At 44.7% G+C, this 25,525-nt stretch overlaps 1 protein-coding gene and 2 long non-coding RNA genes across 3 annotated transcripts; 2 read left to right on the top strand and 1 right to left on the bottom strand.

The window, feature by feature from the left end:
• Window positions 1-784: 784 nt before the first annotated feature.
• Window positions 785-24,847, top strand: LOC117585540. Its single transcript, XR_004573916.1, has 3 exons — window positions 785-1,060; window positions 14,830-14,982; window positions 23,594-24,847. It is a non-coding gene; the product is annotated as an uncharacterized LOC117585540 (long non-coding RNA).
• On the bottom strand, window positions 11,809-12,282 carry LOC117585541. The gene is made up of 2 exons (XR_004573917.1): window positions 12,047-12,282; window positions 11,809-11,969 (listed from the first exon to the last, which is right to left on the bottom strand). It is a non-coding gene; the product is annotated as an uncharacterized LOC117585541 (long non-coding RNA).
• LOC117585538 (dynein light chain roadblock-type 1) lies at window positions 17,450-17,973 on the top strand. The gene has a single exon (XM_034275057.1). It carries the CDS (start codon window positions 17,511-17,513, stop codon window positions 17,814-17,816), a length of 306 nt encoding a protein of 101 aa, XP_034130948.1. The 5' UTR covers window positions 17,450-17,510; the 3' UTR covers window positions 17,817-17,973.
• Window positions 24,848-25,525: the final 678 nt, after the last annotated feature.

The raw sequence follows: 25,525 nt of genomic DNA, 5'->3' as shown, positions 1-25,525 counted from the left end.
TAAAGTTAATTGCGTGAATGTTTTCATGTCCATGTAAATTTGCATGTCCATGCAACGCCTGCTCCCAAGTGCAGACATGAGCATCGAGAGGCTGAATCGGGTCTGGGAGGAACTGGAGCTGAGGGAGAGTAGCTTCAGAGGAGACATGGAACGAATGAGCATAGCTGGTAATGGGTATATCAACCACGCTCAACATCAAATAGAGTGCGATGGAGGAACCTTGAGGGATCCTCAAGGTAAAAACCAAACTTTCCCTCAACAATTATTAGGCAGGTTGTGTCATTTTGCACGGTGTCAAAAATTATGATTGCTGGAAGCAAAGAAAAAACAATCATAATTGTTTGTCGGTACCATTAAAAAATGCTCGCCAAGGTCAAGGAACAGGCGCAGGCCCAGGCAGGTTCTTCATTAAAAAGACACAAGTGCTGCAGCTAATGAGAAATCTCTACCGCTGCCTCTGCCCTGACACAACGCACCTTTTTAATGGCCGCCAGCGATCTTGACCTTGGTGCGAATTTTTAAGCGGAAAAGGCCGCTTTGCACATTTTTTATGGCGATCAGGCAGGGCAGCAAAGAGTGCGCCCGTTGCGCGGCGAACCGTTTTGGATTTGGTTTTTTAGCTGCAACCTTTGGAAATTTATGATTTATAGCCATGTCCGAGTCCGTGCACACATCTGTGACCCTTTTGCATGCGGTCCAGCAGCCAGGGATCAGTGTAGGGATTCGGAATCGGAATCGGCGGCTGCTGTTTTGGCAACACTCAGTTTGAGTTCCTGGTCCCGGCTGTTTGGACGTGGCGGATCGACTAAAAAACGCACCGAAAACAACGATTTTTTCGAAACAAAATGAGTTAAATATGTTGTGCCATAAATGGCATATGTTCCGACGGGTTTCAAATGAAAAAGTGTTGAGTTTGAGAGAGTCCTGCGGGTCAATGCGGTATCCATGTGTTTCTGTCGTGTTTGAAATAGTTCATAAAGGGGAATACTTACTACAACAACAAACAATCTATATAAGATAATTGGCTGCATGGAACTACATAAACATCTTCTAGTTGATGGTAAGTTACCAGTCCTCACGTTCATTCGTATGCCACTTACGGAATTTTAAATTTGAAAGCCTAAGGTTAACTTATTGAGAATAGCAGCTAACGTGGCAGCTTATTTGACTTATATTAATATTATTTCGATTGCCATGGTTTCCGGACTATTTCCGTGTTCCCGCACGAACAAATTTAATGAAATTCTTTTAGTAGTTTCAAAATCAGTTTGCAGAAACCCTTTTTCCAAGGGACTTTAATTCAACTGAATAATATTCTAGTTCATAAGGTAAACGACGAACGAGAATAGCCCTTAGTATTAATAAATAGTTGAGATTCAAGGGAAGCTTTTAAGTGTTCTCACAGCCTTTTTAAAATGCCATAGCAGTGCAGAGAAGAACCAAAAACGTGCAGCAAAAAAGGGAAAATGACTAAAATAAATCACAGACAAGGCATGCGTGCGCATCTCATCGAGCAACGTTTTGGGTCGGCGGCCTGAGACTTCCCTCTTATTTTCTCAGCGTTTTGAGTAATTCCGCGGAATAAGCGACAAAGCAGTCGGACAGCCTCCACCTCCGAAAGCAGCTCCAGGTACAACCACAAGATCGGGCCGGGCAGCGACAAATCTTGAGAGAGCAATAAACAACATGGTTGACAATCTTAAATCTTGCGACTTGCCGTCCCACACAGATGCGCAGATACACAGATACCCATACAGATGCACTCACTCAGATACGAATGCGGATGAATGTCGCAGCCATTATGGAACCCTCTTGCTGCCCTCTGCTGCTGCTGTTGCTGCTGCTGCTCTTCCCGAAGACATTTCTTTTGTGTTTTTGTTGTTTTTTCCATTTGTTTGGTGGCGAGCAAACGACCAACACTATCGCAATCCCAGCCCCAATCCCAGTCCCGCGTCTGTTGCGGTCATTGCTATGCTGGAATGCAGAACAGGGTTCTGACCACTTTAAAGGCTTGGCCTGGCCTCGGCCGCCGATAGCAGACCCGAGCCCGAGCCGTTGCTTAGGTAGAAAATGCCAAGACGTAAGCACCCCAGCTCCAACTCCGCTGCACTGTGGGATGTGCACGAGTAAATTGTAAAAGAAAAATATATTTGAAGATCCAATAGGAAGTGTGTAACGAAATGGAGTACGACAAGCTCTGATTAAAATAACAGAAATGCTCACATCATATTTTTGGTGTCAGCACAATAATTTGGTTAGATTAGCATACTCTAAAATACAGCACTATGTTTTAAGCAACTAATCGCACGATCCTTTCCACAGTGCAGCCTGAGCTTGCGCTGAGCCGGAGCTTGGCCTTTTGGCTTCGTGTCGAGTCCGTTGGCTGTTTGGCCTGCTTGTTGTTTGTCTCCTTTATGGCTTCTTCTCGTACCCTTTATCGCCATCTGCGATTGCAGCCAGATTTTCCACAGCTATTTTTGTAGTTTTTATTTTGGGGTCACATTTTCGTGCTCCGCAGGTAAGAGGAGCGAGCGATACGAAAAGCATTTTCTTTGTTGGCCAGGCCAGTTTTGGTCGTTGCCATTGAGATTGTGTGCGGATATCGTGTGTCTGCTGAGCCTTGGGGCCCAACCACAAGCCCCATATTTCTCCTCCCAGAAAACTCTGACTACCAAAAGCGACTTCCATTTGTGCGAGGCTAAGATTCACTTTTAAGACCGTAAATCATATTTGATTGCTTAACGACATTTTAAACAAGATTTGCAAAGAAATCAGTGCCGTGCCAGACATAAAAATTCAATGAGCAGCCAGACATTAAACCCTACAGATAAGCCAGAGCTGCCACTCCATAGACCGAGGCAGAAGCGTTTGGCATTTGATGTTTATTTAATTTGCCGCAATTCATAACAATTTCGTTTACGACATTTTTACTACTCGACAAATGCCGTAAACAAAACACTGCCGTCGATTTGTTTGATGGCTCCTTCTGTCTTGTTCTCGCCTCTCTCTCTCTCTCTCTCTCTGGCTCGCACTGGAACTGGGGCACACGCTCAGGTTTTTATGACCCCGCACATCGCAGGGTTACGGACACGGACATGGACACAGACATGGACTGCTCGACAATTAAACGCCATCATCAAGTAGATTTGAAAGCGAAAGTGCAGCGCAGTGCAGGGCGGACCTCCCTCCGGCCTATCAGCACCCCGGCGATTTATGTGAGTTTTATAGATCGTAAAAGCAGCACTAACAGCCGGGCAGATGATTTTACGACGTGTTGAAATGCCACCAGGACGAGTTCCGCCAGCCCGACAAGTCAGACAAGTGTCTTGTGGACCACGACACCGGGTTGCTGCTCTGATTGCTGCTCCGCAGCTGATTCCAGCTCGCATCGGATGTGGTTCAAGTGCAGCATCGTAAAATCCACCATATTCCCGCAGCCACTTGAAAGAGCCGTAAAAGGGCTATAAACCAGAGTGGCGCCCAAGGAGTCACCGCAAGTATTTGGGAGACAGCATACGTGTCCTTCGCCTGTTGTCTGTACGGATTGTGTGAGCGATTGGGTTCGTCCTGATTTGATAAGGATAATTATGTCTGCTCGCCATCGGGCCATAAAAGGACAATCAATCCACGGAGGCGGATGAAGCATATGCCGGGTAATTGGCCCCTGTTGCAGTTGGGCTCTGAACACTGGGAAATAGTCTATAATTGAGTGGGTTTAGGGCTAAGAAAAACACAGCTAACAGTGTACCAATGAAATATTTTACATCATCTTTGGAGAATTTATTTGCATTTAGATCTTAATGATTCCTGACCTGATAAAGATCTAAAGGTTTCACAGAGAAACTAATTATCGAGCGTCTACAAAGGGTAAGCCCCTTCATACCTTTGTCCATATCGTGCCCGGTATCCATTATTAACTCACTCGAAGACGTGTTGATAACCAGGCCCAGGGAGCAGACATCAGACATCACAGCCCAGACAACATAGAACTGCGAGCGGCGGACAATGAACAGCGAACAATTGAAGTAATGACGTGACTATGGACAGTCGACGCATAGCGACTGCCCCTGCCCCACTGCCACTCCGATTTTGATTCCCATATCCACTGAGATCCTCAGACCCAGCCCGAGTCGCTGCTGCTGTCTGGCTCTGGGCTCATTGTTATCATTGAAATGGCAGCGGCGAGTCCAAACTTATGCATCGAAAGTGTTGTTAAATTACGCCAAATTGCTTAATTTCAATAATGAAACGAACCGACGAACGGACAGACAAACGAACAGACCGCTGGAACCACTCAATGAAATTATAAATATTCGGTCCAAATGATATGCAAAAGTGCAAAGAGAACGAAGACTGCCCCGTGATCGTGACGTCTCCGTCTTCTACTTCTGAGGACCCCCTGCCTGCGACTTCGATTCCAACTCTCAGTTCTCTTTTTTAGCTACTCTGCTTCTGTCCCGATCCCGATCCCAATCCCGTTCCCGTTCCCGTTCCCGGCCAGACGGCGTCCAATTTAATGGGCCCATTGAATTGGTCGTTAATGTTTCTTTTTATTTGGCCTTTATTCTGCCCGTTGCTGTTGCTGTGCCACTTATTTATTTCTCTCTGTTTCTGCTCCACCGTTATTGTTTGCTGCAGACTTACTCAATTTTAATATTGTTTACGAGTATTTATGGGAGCTTAAGTAATGTGCTGCAATTCCAATTTCAAAAGATAATTTCAAATTTACTGTCAATTTATTTATTAGACGAATGCCCCCTGCCCCAGCCCCTGCCCCTAAATTGACTTCAGTTTTTAGATGGAGAAGGGAGCGGCGCTGCCCGGGCTGAAGCTCTTTCGAATTTCTTTCTTTGTTTGTTTGTTCTTCTGTTTGTGTTTGTCTGCCCAACACAAACTTATACGAGGGGTATATCTTATGTTTTGGAAAAGATAAAAGCAGTACCGACCCCAAAAAAGTTTTTACAAAGTTATCTGCGTTATTTACTGCCTGGCGTCGTGGGCGTATACGCAATATTTCATAATTCCCTGCTTGGGGGGCAGAAGCCAGCTGAGCAGACAGCTTTGATGGCCCATAGACAACACTTAGCAGCGTCGAATGGCTAGTTTATCAATTTGTTAATATCGAAAGGGAACATGCCATGAACCACATATCAATCCATGATAAATTAAAGCAGCATTAATGCATTTTATACAAACTGTTGTTGTAGGTAATCAACGTACAGTTCACCGTTTCTTATGCTCTTCACATATTTTAGTAATTTACATTATTCATCATTCCATTAGCTAGCGCTAACGAAATTATATGAATACATATTCAAATTAGTTTATCGAATGCCATGAGATGTCCATTAAGCAAAAGGTGTCGCCATTGCCACCAACCAAACTTGTTGTTAATCATTTAAAAATATTGCCAGTATCGACTGACGCCATCAGAGTCGTTTGCTTGAGTGCAGACCTGGCTACTCACGTCCTCTTGTCTGTCGGAGTTGGGATCTAGTTCCTGTCAGTTCAGTGGCAGGGGCCAGTGCCAGATCAAAGCACTGTGGAGGCGTTCAACTCTGAGTGTCCACCAGCAGTCACAGATACAGACATACAACCATGGCATGGCAATTGCGATTTGTTGCGAGGCTGGTGACGTTTGTAGGCACTTTATCATTGCAGTGTATCATAATTTAGTCAGCTCGCACATGCATACGTACATTTCCACCCACATTCGCCAGACGAACAGCAACAACACTGACAGCAACAGCAACAGCACAGCAACAGCAACAAATAAAATTCGTTGACATTCGTTGCGCTGACTAAGCAGTTGACTGAGCCAGAGCAAAAGGCAAAGAGCCGGGAACGTGTGCAAACTTGGCTGACTTCAGATGGCCCAGCTCGATAAGAACAAAACGCTGACCACGCCCAGCCCTCGCCGTCGACCCCTGCACATGCCCCTACAGGAGCCATTTCCTGCGACAACATTTTGTGCTTAAAAACTTGCATTAAGTATTAAGTATGAGAGCATAATGGGTTTGTTTTCATTACTCGCCCGAAAAACGGGCGCACTCTGCTCTGGCCCCCATTGATTACATGCTCGAGCTGAATCGATCGGCCCAAAACACTGAAATTAGTTGGCATTTTAACACGAACGAACACCTGACACTCGGAGTCCGGACAGGTAGGCTCCAGCAGCAGCAGCAGCAGCAGCAGCAGCTTCCTTCCATTCGACGGCACCGGTGAGAATGGTTTCTTTTTAGTCAAATGGATTATATTACAATCAGAGTGGGAGGGGAAAGACCAGGGGAAAGACCAGAGTACGTGGTCAGTCATTATCGATGGTGCATGCAACTGCAACAGCAACAACATCGGATACACTTCAAGAAAAGGGAGGTTTGAAATGGTCCGGGAATAAAGGTAAAAAAATGCAGTCTTTGTGGTTGCATTAAATATTAAATAATTGTTTAAAATATCACGCCACAGAGTCGAATTTTTAAGTTTTTGTATCTATAAAGAATCCGAATTGCGTTGATAGACTTTGGGCTCCAATCTATAATTGGCTATTGCATTGTTTAAATGTTTAGTATATTTAAATTAAATAAGTTATATTTGCCATTGTAATTGATTAAAGTGCAGGTGCTTATAATTCTAAAAACTCTCTTCTAAGTAATTCGTTTGTCTCACTGCATCGATGGGTTATTGATCGATAATTCCATTTAAGCAAATGCCCGCGCTGATTACCAGAATTGTCCAAATTATATGTGTGTGGTCTCCGATCTCGATGGCTCTTGGCCGCGTGAGTTAGCATTAAAAAACTGTACAAGTTTCCTCAAAATCCTTAAACTCGAAAGCAACTCGAAGTTTGTGCGAAACTTTCATAATAACAGATCGTAGCAGCCGCTCTCAGACCAGAAGAAACGGGGGGCAGGACACTCACTCGTGTGTGAGTTTGTCGCTGGTGGTCAACCCATCCGAACCCATTCCATTTTATTCCAGCCCCATCGAGAAGATGTATTTTCACTTAAACGCTTTACTCTTCGAATAATGGCTTTAATGACTTTAATGGCGTTCAGATAATTTGGCCGCCAGGCACCTGCACGGCCCAGCTCTGCCCATCTCGGTTCTGCCCTGACCGCCTCGCCTCGACTCTTTCTCGACGTAATTGATGAAAGTAGATGGCCTCCGGGAAGAGGCATATCCAGGATGCCCATGTGAAATGAATATACTTTGTTTCTGCCGTTTTCTCTTTAAAATGCACTTGAGTACAAAGCGAATAAAAACGATAAGTTGCAATGAGATGAAAACAGAATAAAGTTGGAGATATTGCTTACAACTAGATTTATTCTTAAATATTTCTATGTGCCTTTCCAAGAGTAATATTTCTCGGCCACTTCACTAGGGTGATATAAACGCAGGTCTACCCGTGGTATTCATTCATCCGTCGACCTTGAAGCGGCAAAAAAATGCGGACAAGAGAGCGACAACTGTTGGGTAAAGGTAAATGGCAGTTCGTAAAAAGAAAGAAGGCAATAAAGAACACAGGTATGGCCAAAAACGAAACGAGAAACGGAAAAAACGTCATCGCACGGCGATACAAATCAAAAGGTGCAACATAAAAAATGACATTGGGAAAGCAGATAATTAAGCAAAGAGGCAGTGGAAGGGGGAGACGACTCATGGAACGACAACGGGCTGCCTGACCTGCCAGTCGAGAGGGTGGAGGTGGACAAGGAGAAATGCTGCTGCTGAATGACAAGTCGCATATTTTCAAAGAACAGGCAACAAAAAAGGAATAGACAAGAGGGAAACATTGGAAAATGCTCATAAATTTCCACAGACACATTCATAAGCAAGCGTAATAGAAGAGAAAGGGGAGCGGAGTGCATGGAGTGCAGAGGAAATGGCCAAGAGCAGCTGCAGGGGGAGGCGGCGAGCAAGGGAGCATGGCGATGATAGACTTGCGACTTGGTAGGGAGAACAGCGAACGGCACAGAGAGCCGAGAGGGAGACGAACTCTGAGATGAATTCCAAAATTAGTCAAACAGACCGAGTCAATTAAAATGAATGAGATGCTCTGCTGACGGAATTTATAGAACCGCTTTTGGAAGTGGGAGTGAAAGTGGGAGTGGGACTGAGCAGGCGGCTACTTAAAAACGCATTTCCCCGGAGGAAAATGGTCTTAATACAATATTTGTTTACGAAAACATTCCCAGCGGCCATTCAGAATGTCGCACTGCTGAATTTATAATACGAGTTTGGCCATTGCGACTTTTTAATTAAGATTCCGAGTGCAGCGCAGAGCCGAAAAATGCTTTTATTATTTTAATTACCCATTTTGGACTCAGCTGGATCGGGGCACTCAATATTAATTTCATAAAAATACGAGTATCTTGCCGGCAGCCATTTCAGCTTCTGTTCATTATTGTCTGTTGGGAACGTGTCTTTTGTTTGCTTTCCCGCCAGCTGGGGCCTTCTTTACAAAAAAGAGCTCCCAAAAACACACACAGCAAACATTCATGGAATAGATACGCATTTGTTCGACGTTCGATAAACATTTATTGGGCAATCCAATCACGGAACTCACGTCCCATTCGTGACAGTTTCGTTAAAATGTTTTTTCTCCATCTGACTTATTTTCTCTGTTGGGGTTTGCTATTCGAATTCCACAAGAATTATGTTTTCTGTATGAAAATTAAATAAATAAACAATTTCGAATGCTAATGGTATTTTAGCTATACCATTGGGAACCTTTTTTTTAAATTATATCGAAAATGAAGTTCAATGATAAATGATAGGTACTTATGTACTCGTACAATGTCTGTATACATAAGATCATATGTACATAATTAGCTAAAAATTGTAAAATAGTGCGTTAAAATTTAAAATATTTTCTTTTTCTGTTTTCAAGCGGTGAATATTACCTATTAACTTCAAATAATTTTGTTGAATTAATGCGTGCTTTAGGAAATCTTTATACAGGGCATTTAATATTATATTAATATTTTCACCCAATACAATGCATAAATATGTTATAAGACTCATATGCTCAGTAATTTTTATCCAAAAATGTCACATGGGAATATCAAAATAACTGAAATTCATATTCCAAAGTTGTATTGTTCACCCTTAAAACGCTTTGGTGTACATATAAAAATATGTATGAAGATGTTAATATAGCACAGATCGGGATATTTATTCAGGTTTTGAACATGAATTTACATGCGTATTTCGGAAATAAATGGATGTAAAGAAATGCAAAATGTAATTGGAAATTTGTACATTAATCGACTTTGAAAATCTACAAATCCATACACAAATAATCCCGAATAAACAATTATACGAATAAGGCCAGACAAAACCACAAATTTAACGATCAAATTGACATTTGATTCAAGAGGGACCAGACACTTTCTACACTGTGCCACTTTGGTTTTGATGGGCGGCGGGGTCAAAGTCAAGGCGAAGCCGCCCCTCGTCAAGACGGTGATTAGACGCATAATCTTTTGGGGCAATTTGTCACCGCAAGGAGCGGGCGCCGCCAGGCGAAGGCGAATGGCCACTAAAAATCATTTAAGGCGAAATAAAAGTATTCTTTATGGCCTTTTTATAGTTGCTGCAACAATCTAATAACAATCCAAATAATTATCCAAACAAACAATTCCAACGCCGCCAAAGCGACGGCAAATGTCAAAGCAGCAGCGAGGCAGCTCTCGGTTTCGGTTTCTGTTTCTGTTTTTCTTTCTGTTGCTGTTGCTGTTGCTGCCTCGACGGACGGACGCCCAAAATGAGCCATAAAACGAACATAAAACCCCAGTGCGAAATGCTACTGAGCTGGGGCCAGCCACGCTAGCATAACGCTAGGCCACGCCCATCCATTGCGACGCTGCGATGGCAGCGCAGCGCACACGGAAGCCATAACAGGCAAGGCAAAGTGCCGATAACTCAAAAGCAACTGTGGGAAAACGGCCATGCGGCGAGGCCGAGAGCGAGACAACATGTGCGACATGCTGGCCAACCATGATGGCTGCGCGCGCCCCATGCAGAGAGAACGGGACAGGGCGTGCTGCTTCTGTTGCCCTCTCGCTCGCTCGCTCACTCTCCTGCTGGCTCGGCCGCAGCCACGTGTTCTCTCGCATTAAACAAGTAAATCGCCCGTTGAGCATAATCGATACACACACTCGTACACCACCGCTCTTCTTGCTCTTTCGGATTCAATTCTCGTTCGTGAGAATCGTTTTTCTCACGCTCTCGGCTCTGCCGCTCCACGCCGCGCCGCACTACCCCGCGCCGACGCCATAACTGTCGTCGCTTATGGCCATTTTAAGTGCGACTGAATGTGGCTCAATTGTCAGAAGAGAAGAGAGCGTACCTCTCCACTCTCTCTTTCAACTTTTTGTTTGGCCGTGATGTTTGCCGGGACTAATTAGTATTGATTTAATTAGTCATTGACCACTTGACTGCCCAACTGCTCCACCAGAACTATATTCGATTTCTTCGCTCTCTGGAAAGGCTTTTCGGTGGAGCTTCGCTCCCCTGCTCTCCTGCTCTCCTGCTCTCCTCTCCCCAACAGGCAAAGGAAGGCGGGAGAGAGCGCCAGAAAGCGCGCGCATCCTCCATATTCGCACGGCTGCTAGAATGGGACATAAAATGTGCCAGGCAGTAAAAATGTAGATTTAAGTAAGTGGAAACGAGATCGTTACGTTGCGCATAAAAATAAAAATCATTGTGCTCCGGCACTGATTGAAATAAGCAGAGTGAGCAAGGCAGAGCTGAGCACAGGCAGAGTGGAGCTAAAAAGAGCAGCGCAGAGCACACAAGAGCAGGCGTTGCGTCGGCAACAGGCAGGGAATATCGAACCAGTTTTCCGCGGCCACGTTCATTCTCCTGCCTTTTCCACTCGGTTTTCTTTTGAGTGGAAAAGCGCTGAGAGTTCATTCCGCCTTGGCTTGGTTCCTGGCCTGCAGCTGCACAAAGGATGAGGGAGGCCAACGAGTCGTTGCGAGTCGATTTCCCTGTGCCGTTATCAATCACAACATTGGGGCTCTGAGGCCTAGGAGCACCTTGATATAACCTAAAACTTGTTTGTTTCTAGTTTCCCACACCCACACCCTCGCACCCTCTTCCCCCCCTTTTCTGTTGTTGTTCATTCCGTGTTCTCTCCCTCTGTGCCCATCCGTTCTACGAGTGTATCTTGTTGCTCTGCTCTGCCATGCCATGCCGCTTTTTAAGATTCTTTTCATTTTCATTTTATGGTTTTTATGCGGGTCTTTATGACTTTTATGGGGTTTAGTGCGTGCCAAAAACGAACAGCAGCAACAACCACTTTTAATTGAATAATGCCCCAGCGGCCCGTCCCGGCCCGGCCGACGGCGTCGGCTGTTTGTTGGGTTTCTTATGGCCGTACATAGTCCGAAGGCGTCGGCGTTGCGCCGGTAATTAGGCAGAGATAAACATTTAATTGGCGAATTCAGAATTGGAAATAGCCGTGAAATCCCCCCACTCCCCTATCAACTCGCATATTGACTATAATTGGGTCAGAGAACTGAAATACGGGTGCGTTCTGTTCCATTTGCTTCTTGGGTGGCCCTTCTCCGGTGAGGAAACACTTCAATTGGATTTGTAAATTAGCTGTATGAAATGTTTGGGAAACACACGACCTAAGGCATTGGAATATCTAAGACTAAGACACAAGCACATAGAGAGATACGCCCATCTGAGTGCTCAGATATCAAAAATGAATGCTTTAAAATATTTTCATGCGCTTGACTGGCATTATGCAGGTCCACGGGTTTCTCTGAGCGTTCCAAATAATTGCGAGTGGTCGAGTGCAGGAAAGAGTAAATTGATAAAGTATAAAAAAAAGAAACTTAATAATATAAATAAGTCGAGGCCGAGACTGTCGCAAGAGGCATCGAGCCCTGGTCAATTATGGCGCGGAGAATGGGCCGAGTTAATTGCAGTTTTTTAATATCTTTGCCCCTTGCTTTCTGTAGGAGCGATCGGAAAGTGAGTGTAAACACGACATGAAATGTGGCCATCGCCATCGCAATCGCCATCTACTTACCCTGAAACATGCCGCATGTCTCGGGCCCCGCGCCACACGCCACTCTGGCCACCTCGAAGCGGCAGTGGCAGGGCCAGACTCCCCGCCAGGCCCAGGGGCCCTACTCCTTTCGGCTGCCGCGTGAAAGGATGAAATTTATGACCGGCCCAGGCTCATGTAATTGCCACGCAATGCTGTCGGATCGCACTCGGAGTCTCTTGCATCCGTATCCGAGGTGGACGCTCACACAATTTTCAATTTGCTGAAATGAAAAAGGAAACAACAAAAAACAAAAACGGGAAATATGAAAACGTCACAAACAAAACAAACAGAGTGCCTGCTGCAGTGGTCCGAGAGTCCTCTGTGGAACGGCACGGCACGGCGATGGCACGTCCTGGTCCGGTCTTCGTCCAGCCAATGAACTCATGTGGCGCTGCCTGCAGTCAGTCGCTGCCACGGATCGGTTACGTGGAATGTCCTTTTAATGGACTTTACACTCTCACACTGCGCCCTCCGGCCTGGATCCGGATCCTTTTACAAACCTTTTAGGTTGCACTCGCATTCCGCGCTGTTTGATTGCCGTGAATTGCTTGCTGCATGATTTTTATCCCTTCCATCCATGTCCTTTTCCGCTCCTCTTCTTCAACGTCACAGATGTCATATTCATTTAGTTTCTGTGTTGGTTAAGGATGAGGATGCGCTGGCCCAGGCAATTATGAGATTTTCAGAGCTGACCAGCTGGCCGGATGGGATAGGACCACCTACCGGAGTACTATAAGATTTTCAATTATCAATTTATTACAAGACTTTTCGAATACAAATAATCACTGTTCAAAAGTTCTAAAATTTTGAGGAATCTTCACGTTTTTGTCTACAAACACTCTTCCCCTGTTAACTACTCTTTTAGCTCTTTGTGGCGAGTGCTCTTCAGTTAAATTAGTAGCTTGGTGTTGACTGTACGACTCGAGAGGTCAGAAGTGGACATGCAGAGTCATGACTGTCGCTCTGGAGAGCCCAGAGCTCCGGCTCTCGTGGTGGGTAGACAGATGCGATGGCGGCGTCAAATGTAACGCTGAATTTATTACGGGGGGACTTTATTTATGCGCTTATCGCGCTGCCAGTTGCCGTTGCCGTGGCTGTTGCTGTTGCCGGCCTTAGCACGTTGTCAAGTGTTTATCTTGGCCCCCGGACCCGGAGCCCAAACCAGATCCCAAAACATATCCCGCACTCGGCCAGAGCCACAGCTCGAAACGAAATACCAAAAAGCTTAACATGGAATTTATGGCTGCACCTAAATCATGCGTCGAAAAAACAACAACTTACGAATATGTATCCGAGTGTGCGAGTGCTTTGGTGAGTGTATGCATGAATGAGCCTGTCGCATGATTTAGGGGCCCCGAGTCGCAGTCGAGAAATTTAAATAATAAATATTTCATAGTTACAGACAAACACACACAAAGCGAGCAAATGTATACCCATCCCGATGGATACAGCCACAGCCCAAGCCCGAGTCCAAAACCAAATTCCATTCCACATCCAAATCGAAGCCATTCGTAAAATATTCAAATCGAACGCGACTAAATCAAAACATTGTCGAAATAAAGCGTTTGAAAATTGAATTTCTGTTTCTTTGGTTCTGTCTCTGGCTGTGGCTCTTTCTGTTTCTTTTCACTTCATCTCGGGCAAAATTGAAAAGCATTTGTAACGGAAATGAAAGCCAATCCAATCGGTTGCTACACGCTTCAGGGGAGGAAACCAGACAGACTCAACTCGCATTGAGTCGCTTGGGTCTTTTGAATTTAAATTAAGAAATTTATCTTTTGAATGCGCCTTCCATTTCGACTTTGCGAGGGAGGGTGCCGGTGCCTCTCCCCTCGTGGCCTTTTTGTTGCTCCGATGTAAGTTGTCTGGCATCTCCCACCTCTTTGGACCAATAAAAACGAAATGAATTCCATTTGCTTTGTTTTGGCAAACGCCTCACTTCCAGTTCTAAGATTGCCATCAAACTGAAACCAGATACTCAAAGTTTTGCTTGTTTTTTATAACATTTTAAATTATTTTGCGAGCGTTGTTGTTTTCTTCTGCTGCGAAACGTGTATCATGAAGTTATTAAAATTAGCTCGTCGAGATTTATTTAATCTGATCTTATTGCACCTTTTCATTTGGGAGTCGACTCATTTGTGGATTTGGAGAAGCTTCTAACAATTTGTAGCCCAGCGGAGCAGTGATTTCGAATGGTTCAAATTGGCATTTATGGCCGACTTCATGGCCAATAAAAATTTGCATTGTATTATTATTTGTCAACTGGCCGAAACCAGATCGGCTGCGAGCCAGGCCAGTCCGCTGCAGCCATAAATTAGCGACCCCAACTGCCACGGAATTTGCATTCGAAATTACGCTTCTTAAAGATAAATACCTTAAATCGGTTGTTATTTAGAAGACCATAACATAAATTGCAAAAACAAATAATGCCATTTGTCAATGGGATTACGAATTGGGATCTGCAATATGTCCACAGTTTTTATTGCTCCTAATGCATTTCGCATTCGGAATGCCCCGACACTGCGATTAACATACAAATCAGCCAATTGGTAGGCAGATCAACAATCATCATTATAAAAAGATGAAATGAATGCACACCAAAGTGTAAGATCCCATAAATAAATACATAAGAGTATAAATTAGGAATGAGTCAGATAATAGTTAAGTTTACGCATGATGCAGATTCAGAAAATAATTGCAGAATAATTAATTAATAATTTAAAACTCCAACTCATCACTGTTCATTTTATTATCGTTTACAGAAAACACACAATACATTTTCCTGTGCACTCAACTCTGTCTCGAATAATGCTACAAAAGTGTTTTCCATTTTGGGCACATTAAAAATTCCACACGCGTTTTGGGTGCGTCTCCACATGAATATGTACGAGTATGTCTGTACATCTGTACTGCATGTAAGCACATGAATCGTATTATTTATGAGTCCTTGTGAGTGCCTGGGCCAGGAGTCGGGCTTTTAATCAGAACGGGGAACCCTGTCCGAGCCCTGATGCTGATGATTTGTGGTGAAGCAGAGATTGGCAAGTGGGTCAGTGTGCCTGTGGGGTAGAACGACGCGAAGGATACGGATACGAGTATTTAGGCCACTCGACCATCCCCAGGCCAATTTGTGCCATGTGTGCAGAGTCGCCCAAATAAAGGGCCCAAAACAAAGCACAAAAAACCAGATGCGGACACGGTTCCAGTTTCGCTTGCAGCCAAATGTAGGTGAAGAGCGGACAAGAGCGAGAGCGGGAGCAGACCCTGACCGCTGGCCATTGACCGAACCCAGATCCAGACGTAGACCCGCACGAGTCTCTGGCCTGGGCTCAGGGACGGCCTGAAATGCTCGAAAATCTCATTTGCATATTCTGCAAACGGTAAACGTAACAGAACCAGAAACAGGGAAAGTGTTGTCTGAAATTGCTTCTCTATCTTCGGTCTGTCCGTCTCTCTGAATCTCTCTCTGTTTCTCTGCGTGAGTTTGTTTTTTAATTTCAACTGCCATTTGGGTGCTTGTTTTTCCAATTAACAGACGAATTTTTCATTTCATGTAATTTAGTTTTTTTTGCTCCGTTTCGATGCCAATACTTTCCACACCGACCTTTCGACCTATTCGCATTATGGAACTGAAAGTCCGTCTATTGGTGGATGAGCTATGCCCTACTCAGAGCCTCCTACCACCACCGATTGCGATCTAATTAAATGAGTTATGGCGCCGGCATAATGCCAGTACTTTGGCTTCGGATAAACGTTTGCCGCCTAATCCCCGCCCCGCCTCAGAGCGGGAGCCAGCGACAGGCCCAGAGATACGGCCGGTCTCTGGCGATTTACGAGCTCGAATTTTGCATAGTTTGAAATGGCATAAAGCACCAACTTGGACACAATTCATTTCCCTGGGCATACAAATCTGCCGTTTTGCATTTGGCGGCCATGAATCATGGCTGGCAGCGGACTGCAGGCAGAGTTAAAAAATATTTACAATGGAAAATGCATCGGGAAAGTCATCCATCCATATAGATAGAACATAGTCCCTGAATGTTGGTGCAACTACAACGAACATTACATTTAAAATTCTCTTATTTAAGACACAGAGAACTAGATCCCACTGTACTCTGGTACTGGTATCCCGTTGGGGCGCAACCCGTTAAATGCCAGGCTCCTTTGGCAGGGAAACTTCCAGTTTCGGGTGGACGTCGAATGGCATCGGAATTTATGCACATTTTATTGACCAACGCAGAGAAAAGAGAAAAGAGCAGGACAGAGTCAAAGTTGGGCTGGTTGTTGGCACAACAACGTGTCCAAAAGTGTTTTATGGCCGTTGTGGGCGCTCAAGTGGCCATTTTGGGTCGACCGGCGGACTGCAAGGAGGCAGGAGTGGAGTGCATATAAAATGCACTCGCCAGAATGTCCGACAACCACTTGGTCGGGCTGGAAGGAGACCGAGGAGCCCTGAATACAGATGAGCAGAGGCATATGAGTGTTGTACTAAATACTAAACACTCTCAAGTATTTGCAGCTCTAATGCCACGCTGATTTATGGCAGCTGATGGCAGCCTTTGGCATTGGGACTTTGAGCTAAAACCGCAGTTGCAATTAGTTGGAGTCGCCTGTGCCTTGGGCCGTGTCAACGACCTTCCGCGAACGAAGCTGTAACGATCCGCGCACACAAAAGCGGTTCAAAGTCAAAAAGTCAATTAGCTTCTGATGAGGAATACAGCCAGAGCCTGGACCCGTACCGGACACGGACTCGGACCCGCACCAGTGCGGATACCTAAAAATACATTGAATCGGGGCAATGGAGTCCGCGCCGGCGGCTGGATGGCGTGGAAATCTCGTTAAAAGTCAATAACAGACGCCATTAAATGTGCATGAAAATTAAATGAAAACGGCTTGATGATGCGGCCTGCGGGATGGTGGGTGCGAGTGGGGGCGTAGTGCAGAGCAGGCAGACACGCGACCACTTGAACTTGAGGCAGCTGGGGCATCCAACGGCAGTGGCAGTGGCAGCGGCAGCGGCAGCGGGGCCAGTCATTTGAGCTGACCCCAAAGCGGGCAGACAAGTAGAGTTCAGGTTCAATGGCATCCCAGCGGGGAAGCAGAGTGAATAATGCGATACGGAATTGCGATAAGCTAAATTCATTCGATCCCTCCACCATCTGTTGCAATGCTAGAACGAACCGACATTTACTTAATCAACGCGATGTGTGTCCGTGCACTAATTATAAATGTGACATAATTACATACACATAAATATGGGAATGAAAGAGGACTGGAATTTAAATTCATTCTCATTGTAGGTTGTGTTTGGAACACGCATAGAACACTTTGCCGCAAAAGTCAGCTGGAAACATATTCAACACACTCTTAGCACTTTTACACCGCTCTCCAAGTAAACAAATTATACAAAAATCAAATAATTTGCATATAAATTTCTGACAAGATGAATCGCATTCTGGAGGATGTTATCCACAAGAACGCTGACACCATCGAGCGCATCACGAGCGAGAACACAATGGGATACGTGGTGGCAGACAACTCGACCCATTCCGTGGCCGAGACCTCGTTCGACAACACCGGAGCCCTGGCGATCGTGAAGCACTTGCACGGGGTTCTCGTCAGCTCGTGCCAGAGTGTCGTCCGGGACCTGGATCCCACCAACAAGCTGTGCTTCCTGCGGGTCGCCACTCGCAAGTTCGAGTATCTGGTGGCCCCCGAGGAGGACTTCACCATAACCGTTCTGCAGTAGCCAGCTGGATTGGGATCGACTGGAGGAGGCGTTCGTTCTATTATCATGTTAAAATCAACTGGTCTGTGTGTGTTTCCCTCTACAATATAATACAAGGAGTTCTGCTCGTTGTTTATGGGGTAACGATGAGCTGAAGCTGAACCCTTTCAAATGCTAACTAAATTCAGAAGAATGCTTTAATCAACAGTGCGGGAATCGGCCACCCGAAAATCCTTTATAATACCCTGGCGACGTTCCGAGCTGGATTATTTACGACATGGCTTCATCGGGCAGGAAATGTATCTGTGAGAATGCGAATGCGGCTTTCTAATGCGATAATTCAAAAGATTTACTTCTGTCAACATGACCATTTTGTAGAGAGAAGACCTTAGGTTTAGACGATACGTTTTCGGGGTGGAAATGTGGCCTTTGACCTTTTTTTGCTTCCTCCATCTTGCGCTCTGCCACAATTGATGCTGCCTGCTATTTTAATTTAAAATGGCCGAAATCGTAACTCATTTTTACGATGTACCCTCCGGGCAGTGGATGTGCGACGAGTATCTTGTCCTATTTTTACGTAGCCTTGCAGGGGTTGCTTCTCTCTCAATCGTTACAATAACTTATCTGCCCTTTTTGTTCTACCCGAGTCCATAATCACCACGAAACAGTGACGGAGATGGAGAGGGAGAGGGAGACGCTCCTGGGGTGCGCTTTGTGATTCTCGCAGCTATCTTGAAGCAGTTTCCATTGTCTGGCACCGTTTTGTGGTGCAGGGTAAATATAAAAATATCAAAATTTGTACAAAAACTTAATTCATCTGTCGGCTCGCCCCGTTCCACCATTGTGCCGCGACGGAATCGACCCCAGAACTGCGTACTTCATTTCAGGCAGCGTGAAATGAAATTACTCCATGGTCCATTCCCACTGACGACTTCATCTGGAAGCCCCGTGTCCCCAGACCAAACCCGATTCCTGCGAAATTATGAATGCTCATGGAAATTAGAAACACTTTGAATTAAATTCAAATAAAACGATTTCCCAGCTCTCCAATGGAGGTTCAGGTTCAGTCCGTCAACTATGTCCAGACCCAACTCGCTTTCATGCATTACTTTATAGCCTTGTCACCTTTTCAAGGGTCTCATCCGCGTGATATTTGCTATCTGCTATTCTCTGCATTCAATTGAGTTGTGCGGAAAACCTGAACGGCCAAAAATACGCATTCATATCGAATATACTTATATTTTTAACCATATTAATATAGATAATTATATTTTGGCCTAATTTTATTAATTTTAATTAATACTTAACTTCATAAATAAATGAACAATTTAACGAAGAGAACCGCCATCAAAGTATACTAATTTCTTATTTAGAAAAAAATTAATTATATTTATTTGGCTGGTTTCTTGGTCTCAAAAGTCCGACTTTCACAATGTATTGAGACGTTACCAGATGGCGGAGTACTATGCACACGTGCAGACAAAAGCTTTGAACATTATTCTTTTAGATCCAATTTGTTTCATAAAAATACAATGTTTCGTTCAGAAGTTATAATTCATTACAATTATAATATAATTTAGTATGAACAGTGTGAGGCCATCACGGCGCATTCGTTGGCGTCGGCAGAGAGAGCATAAGAGAAAGAGGGACGACAAATAACAGCAAGCAAGTCTTGTTGGACGGGGAGCTCGAAAATACACACATACACACAGACTACACGTAAAATAACATCCATCCCTAAAACCAAGCCCATTTTCACTTTTGCCACGCAGCGGCGCACACGTTCTCTCCGGAGTGGAAGAAAAAGTATAACAAAAATTATAAATTTAACTGTGCACAAACAATAATACATAATAAAATAAATAAAAGTATTATTAATACAAAAGTATACTAAATAAATAGTAACAAATAAATAAGTAACAAATAAAACAATAAAATACAAGTTTTCTTCTTCTTCGTTGCTGAACGAGCTGCCGAAGCTGCTGCTTTCTTACGCCAGATGGGGTGTAGTGCGCTGGCGACATCTATTGCTTGTTCTGCTCCGTGTGAACATCTTCATGTGCAGTTTTAGAGTCATTGCATCTCCTTAACTCTGTTATTTAGCAGACGGACTACTGTTAAAAATACAACTTTAACGATTCACTCGAATGTATTCAAATATCTACAAAAATGTGAAAATGTCAATTCGATTATTATCCATAATTTTGTGTTATTTTTACAGCTTCAGAAATTGTGGCCTAGAGGCCACACTTGTTTAAGTGTGTAGTCACAGGACCTTGTATGGTCTTTACAGTCTCTGAGATTAATAGTCACGGGTACCTATAAGCATTTCTTTCATGAGTACTTACAGTTTCTTGATACCAAAGTGGCCATATGGTTAAATTTAATTTCTAATACTATTATAATACCTACAAATACACAGACATTTTCCATAAAAACGCTTCCAAATATATTAACTTTGTTTAACAAACACACACATGCATTTTCCCACTGCCACGTTCATCATTTGACCACATTGATTGGCGACCATCCAGCAACTTGCGAGGGGTCAACTGAGCATATTGCCAATCAGAGACTTCGATTCAATTTCCTCGACTTGCCAGAGAGACGATAATGGGAATGGAGCATAAAAGCCAAGTGCGGGTGTTGCAACGCAAACGATTCATTCAAAATCGGAGCAATCAAGGCATCACATCAGGATCAGGCCAAGACAACAAAATTACTTTGAGCATCGTTAGGACCACAACTCTGACTCCGACTTGCAGTCTCCTTCGTATTGTCTGGGGGAAATGCCCGATCAGAAAGGGCAAGACTGCCCCCGTCACAGGGCTGATGAAGGGGAAAAACATGAAAATCATCTTTCGTGGCAGGCAGCATCGAAACACCAAGACACCAATCGCAATCAGGTGAGGTGGAAGGTGGGAGGTGGATGACGCGGCGTCCAGGCTGCATATGTGAGGCTGTCCGGTCCAGGCCCGGCCAAGTCTTTCACGTGCGGAGAGACAACCCAAAGAAGAAGACTCTCGACTGCTTTTTATTTTGCTGCCGGCGCTGTCCACAAATGCAATACACGCAACGCTGCCATGGCGGAGCATCCAGTTCGACATCAACTGGTTTTCTGCATCCAGCCCCCTCCAACCCACCACGCAGCACTCACGAACCTTTTCAATGTGAAAATCATATAAAGATTTTGAAACCATTTTGAGTTGCAACTATTTAGGACAGTAAAACATTTAATGCCATTTATCTTATTAATATGAACACTAAGGAGAGTCAAAATTGAGTATCTACTGTATTAATATTTGAGTTCGTAACACCTACTATAAATGTATATATTATTTGTTGGACAATGGAAACTTTTCTCACACAAGGCACCTCCTTAAGCGCCTCGTCTAAGCTGTTGCAAGAGCAATGCAAACACACAGTTTGCTCGCTCAGTTTTAGCTCCGTTCTGATTCCGTCTCTGTCTCTGTAGCTGTCCTTATTTTCCTGTCCGTCTGTTGATGTTCCTGTCTCCGGCTCATTGTTCGTCTCGGTTCAGTTTGGTTTGGTTCCGTAAATTACACTTTTGATTTTTAGTGGCCGTAAAATAATCGTAAATGTCGTGGTTATTGCGACCGAAAGTGCCCATTTTGAGTGCTGCTGCTGCTGCTTTCTGTTGCTCCTCCGTATCACCCCTCTATAACTGATATTTCAGCCAACTCGGTGCAGTGTGCGGACATGGGACGGCCACCAAGTTGGTTGGGAACGTGCTGCCACTGCACAAGCAGCACGAATCCCTCCACTCCCCTGCCCACTCTATCCCCGCGGGGGGCACGTTGCACTTGTTGTTTTTAATAAGTTTGTGGCGGTTGTTGTTCCTGGCTTTCTTCTGCCTGGCTGATGCTCCCTTGATGTTTCGATTAAGTTCGGAGTTCGCTTCGTCGAACTGGTTGGATGGGTCTGAGTCTGAGTCTGAGTCTGGCCTGTCCCTGCCACAGCCACTGCTTCTTCCTCCCTCTCTGAGGGAGCAGTTTGGCTTAAGTTTATGGCCATTTCGTTCGTTTCACTGTCTTGCGGTTTCGATGTTGCTTGTGGGGCTTGGCCGTTCCTCTGCCTGTGGAGCTGCCGTCGAGCTGATTTTCTTGAGCATTTCACCCATTTACCTTTATATATTTCGGCTTGTTCAAGACATTTTCTCACATCGCAGCTCACGGGGCTCCTCTGCCACACGGCTCTTCGTCTCTGACGCAACTGGTTGCCCATTGGCCCGCCAGCTCTCTTCTCTACCACGCTCCATGCACTCTACACTCAAAAATTTCGAATTTGATTTTATTGTTATGATTTCAATTGTTTTCCCAATGTAAACACTGGAGAGTGCCAGCACAGAGAGGGCCAACATGTCGGGTTTTCGGTTAAATAATGCTCGATTTTTATGATAGTTTCAAGTTCTACGCGAATCGTTAGTCAGAGTCTACTTAGGTTGAACGAGGACGAGGCCCGCAAGCTCCTTTGAGGCAGATTTTCAAACGCTCCAAATCGACTTTAGCTGGGAGAAACTTTCATCTTGCAAATGAGCGAAGAAAGCACAAATTTCTACCATTTACCTACCATGCAAATTATTAAATTATTCTCATCTAATGATGCATTTGTCCTACGACTGCCCAGAGGACGGCCTGATTTATAGATTCTAAGTACTGCTTATCCACCTTATTAGCATTCTCAGATCATTTCTATACAAGTCACATTAGAACGCCCAATTTCACGAGAACAATTATGGGCTGGGCCGCCGGAGGTGATCATAATACCAATATGCTCCGGCTAGGCCCTGGCAGGACCCGAAGGTCGAAAGAAAGAATGAACGAGACGGGACGATCGGCGTTGAGGGGTCCGGTGCGGACTGGAAACCAAATCAATTCATAAATCATAAAAATGTGTCATAAAAAATATTTGTGTCGCCTTCAATAATAACAGCCATAAATGGAAATGGCAGTGGAAACGGAAAAACAACAGCCACAGCCAGGCAGGAGTATGAAGCTGCCTTTCAACATGTCCTCGAGAAAGTAAAAAACGCTCAAGGCAAAAGGAGAAGGGAGAAGACTTGTTGGGTGACCTTAGGAGATTTGTTTTGACTTCTATCCGAGGCCTGTTATCGCATCTCGCCAGAGCCACAACGATCCCAAAAGAGGACACACAGGACACGGCACAAATACGTTGGTATTGTCTGCCTTTGCCAGTTCGATTATTGCCGCCTCGGTAATAAATCATAAAAATATGTTTAGTCGCAGAGATGTGAGTAGGGAATGCTGCCTCGTTACACGGTGGAATTGGAATTGTAAATCCCCTGTAAAATTGCTCTCGCCCTGCTCTGTATGCTCAACTCTGCGGTGGTGGCATCTCTCCAGCATGGTATCCCTCTGTAGGTACGACGATCGCGCCCTCGAGCATCTGATAACAAAACCACCAGCATGGCCAATGCCCATGGAAACAAAGGCCAGCAACTTTCTCTTTGGCATCATCTGATTTGGGCCGCATTCATCCTCGAGCGTTGCCTTGCCAAATATGAGCATTTTGATTTATTTTCGAAATATTCTCTCCTCTGAAGATTTATTGATGTGCTGTTGTCAGTAAGAGGCGCCTGGAATTGTGTTCCTGTGTTCTCCTGTATCTGCATTGAAATTGCGAACTGGAAAGTAGGGGCTGAGCATTAACACCATATTTGTAGCTTAATAACTTGGCTGATAAGGCCCCCAATTATACATAATATCATCCATTATAATTTTAATAAACTCTTGCCTTTGTTTCTTTCTAATCCGCAGCACATTAACACTTCCCATTGGACAGAGATGGCTTCATTTTCAGGCCATGCACGCCATATGCAACTTGAGTCGTCTTGCCACAGATGTCAGTGCTGTACTTGCAGTTGCACCCGCTCATTCTCAGGGCTGGCTCCACATGATTTACTACAAGCAGATGATTTAATGTAACCGCACATACATACGTACACGATACACGAACATGGGGCAGGCCACTTCAGATCCAGCCCAGCCCAGACACCCCACATGTGTTGCAACCGAAGCGTTGCAGCAGTTGAAAGAAGAACCCCGAGACGGCAGTGACGGTGTCCTCCATCTTGAAAACTGATGCTTCGATGAAGCGGCAGAGGATTCCATTTAGCAGCGAGAGGTTGATGAAACAGCAAATAAACAAAATCTAAGTAGAATCTTACATGTACGCCAACCCTTTCCCGGAAGAGTGCGTTAATCAGGGTGTCAACGAGCTGCGACCTTGCCGAGAGAGTCCATTCAGATGCTGGCCAAAATACAACATCAAAACAAATCGTTAAAATGCAATAAAACTCTCAGAGATGGAGGAGTCCGCATCCATATGCAATCACTAAACAAGAGCCAAGGCAAATGCATTCGAATAAAATTTTACCACCATTTCCTCGAGCATCATCAGCAGCAGGAGCATCATCAAACTAACGGCGGCAACATCCGAGGCACCTCATAAAAGTAATGACGTCTATGGCCCATCAGCATCTGATAGAAGCTGATAGATACATTTGTATCTGCGCACGGAGGCGAGCGGAGGGATATCACAATAATTATGGCATACGTCACGGAACTTGGGTTTTTATATCTTTTATATTGATTGTCATCGTGTCACACTAACAGATCGTAAAAAAGTCGTAAAATCCGAAGACTCTCGCTCTGACTCTGCTCCTGTCCGGGCCAATGGATGGGCGAGTGAGTGCATTACCAGAGTGAGCGATGAAGTCCTCATCCCTTGGGCTCACAAAACACTCAGGATCGGGCAGGACCTCAAGCCGACTCCAACTCACACAGGGACAAGCGGATGATGATGAGCTGGATCGTTACCGTTCTGAGCTCTCAGTTCTGAGTGATTTTCAGTCTCTGCCGCTCGAGGGGAAGTGGCGTCAAGTCGTAAAAAGGCCATAAAATGCTTGGCCTCTGTGTTGGTACTAACCGCAATTTGTTTATATTGTTGTTAAAATGCCGTTCCATCTTGTTCTGCTTAGCATTTAATTGTCGACTGCCAGCTTTTCTTTTTACGAGCCAATAAAATCTATTTAACGACAATTTAAATGGTTTCATTTGGTATTTGGTACCGGTCCGGTACGGGCTGCAAGGGCTGACAAATGGAACGGAAACAAACTCAGCAACAGGTTCTGTTTTATCACCCAATTAATAAACCAAAGACACTAATCCATGTAGAAGTGTGTCAATCATCATAAATTATTGCAATAATCTACTAAATGCCTTACTTTACCTTTAATTTGCCATTTTTTCTAGCTTAAACTAATTTTTAACTTAAGTAATTTGGAATCCCTTTTATGCTGTTTGGGTAACTATATTTTTAGAGCGCCAAGAAATATTTCTTATTAGGTGAAAATCACTTGGAATTCTCTTCATGATTCCCCAACCTTATTCCCACCTTCAAAGCAAACACACACCAACAAGAGCCAGGGGAAAATCTTACCCTTTTCCCACCAGCTTGATGACTTAATCCACCGCAAAGTGGCTCAGTGGTGCCGGGCATGGTGCTCATTACGAGGTCAGAAATCAATTGCAGTTCCGAGCAGCGGCCAGCGCCGAAACGCTGCGAAGTGAGGAACCAACTGCTTATGCAAAACACCGGGGCCCTGTCTGCAGACAAAAGAGATGCCTGAGCCAGTGCCAGTGGTGGGTCAGTCGGACACAATGAAGACATTCGTCTCAGCGGCGGCT

Source organism: Drosophila guanche, unplaced genomic scaffold (genome assembly GCF_900245975.1).
Source record: "Drosophila guanche unplaced genomic scaffold, DGUA_6, whole genome shotgun sequence".
Taxonomy (NCBI): Eukaryota; Metazoa; Arthropoda; class Insecta; order Diptera; family Drosophilidae; genus Drosophila; species Drosophila guanche.
The sequence above is the reverse complement of the archived record's forward strand: the minus strand, read 5'-3'. Positions and strand labels throughout refer to the sequence as shown.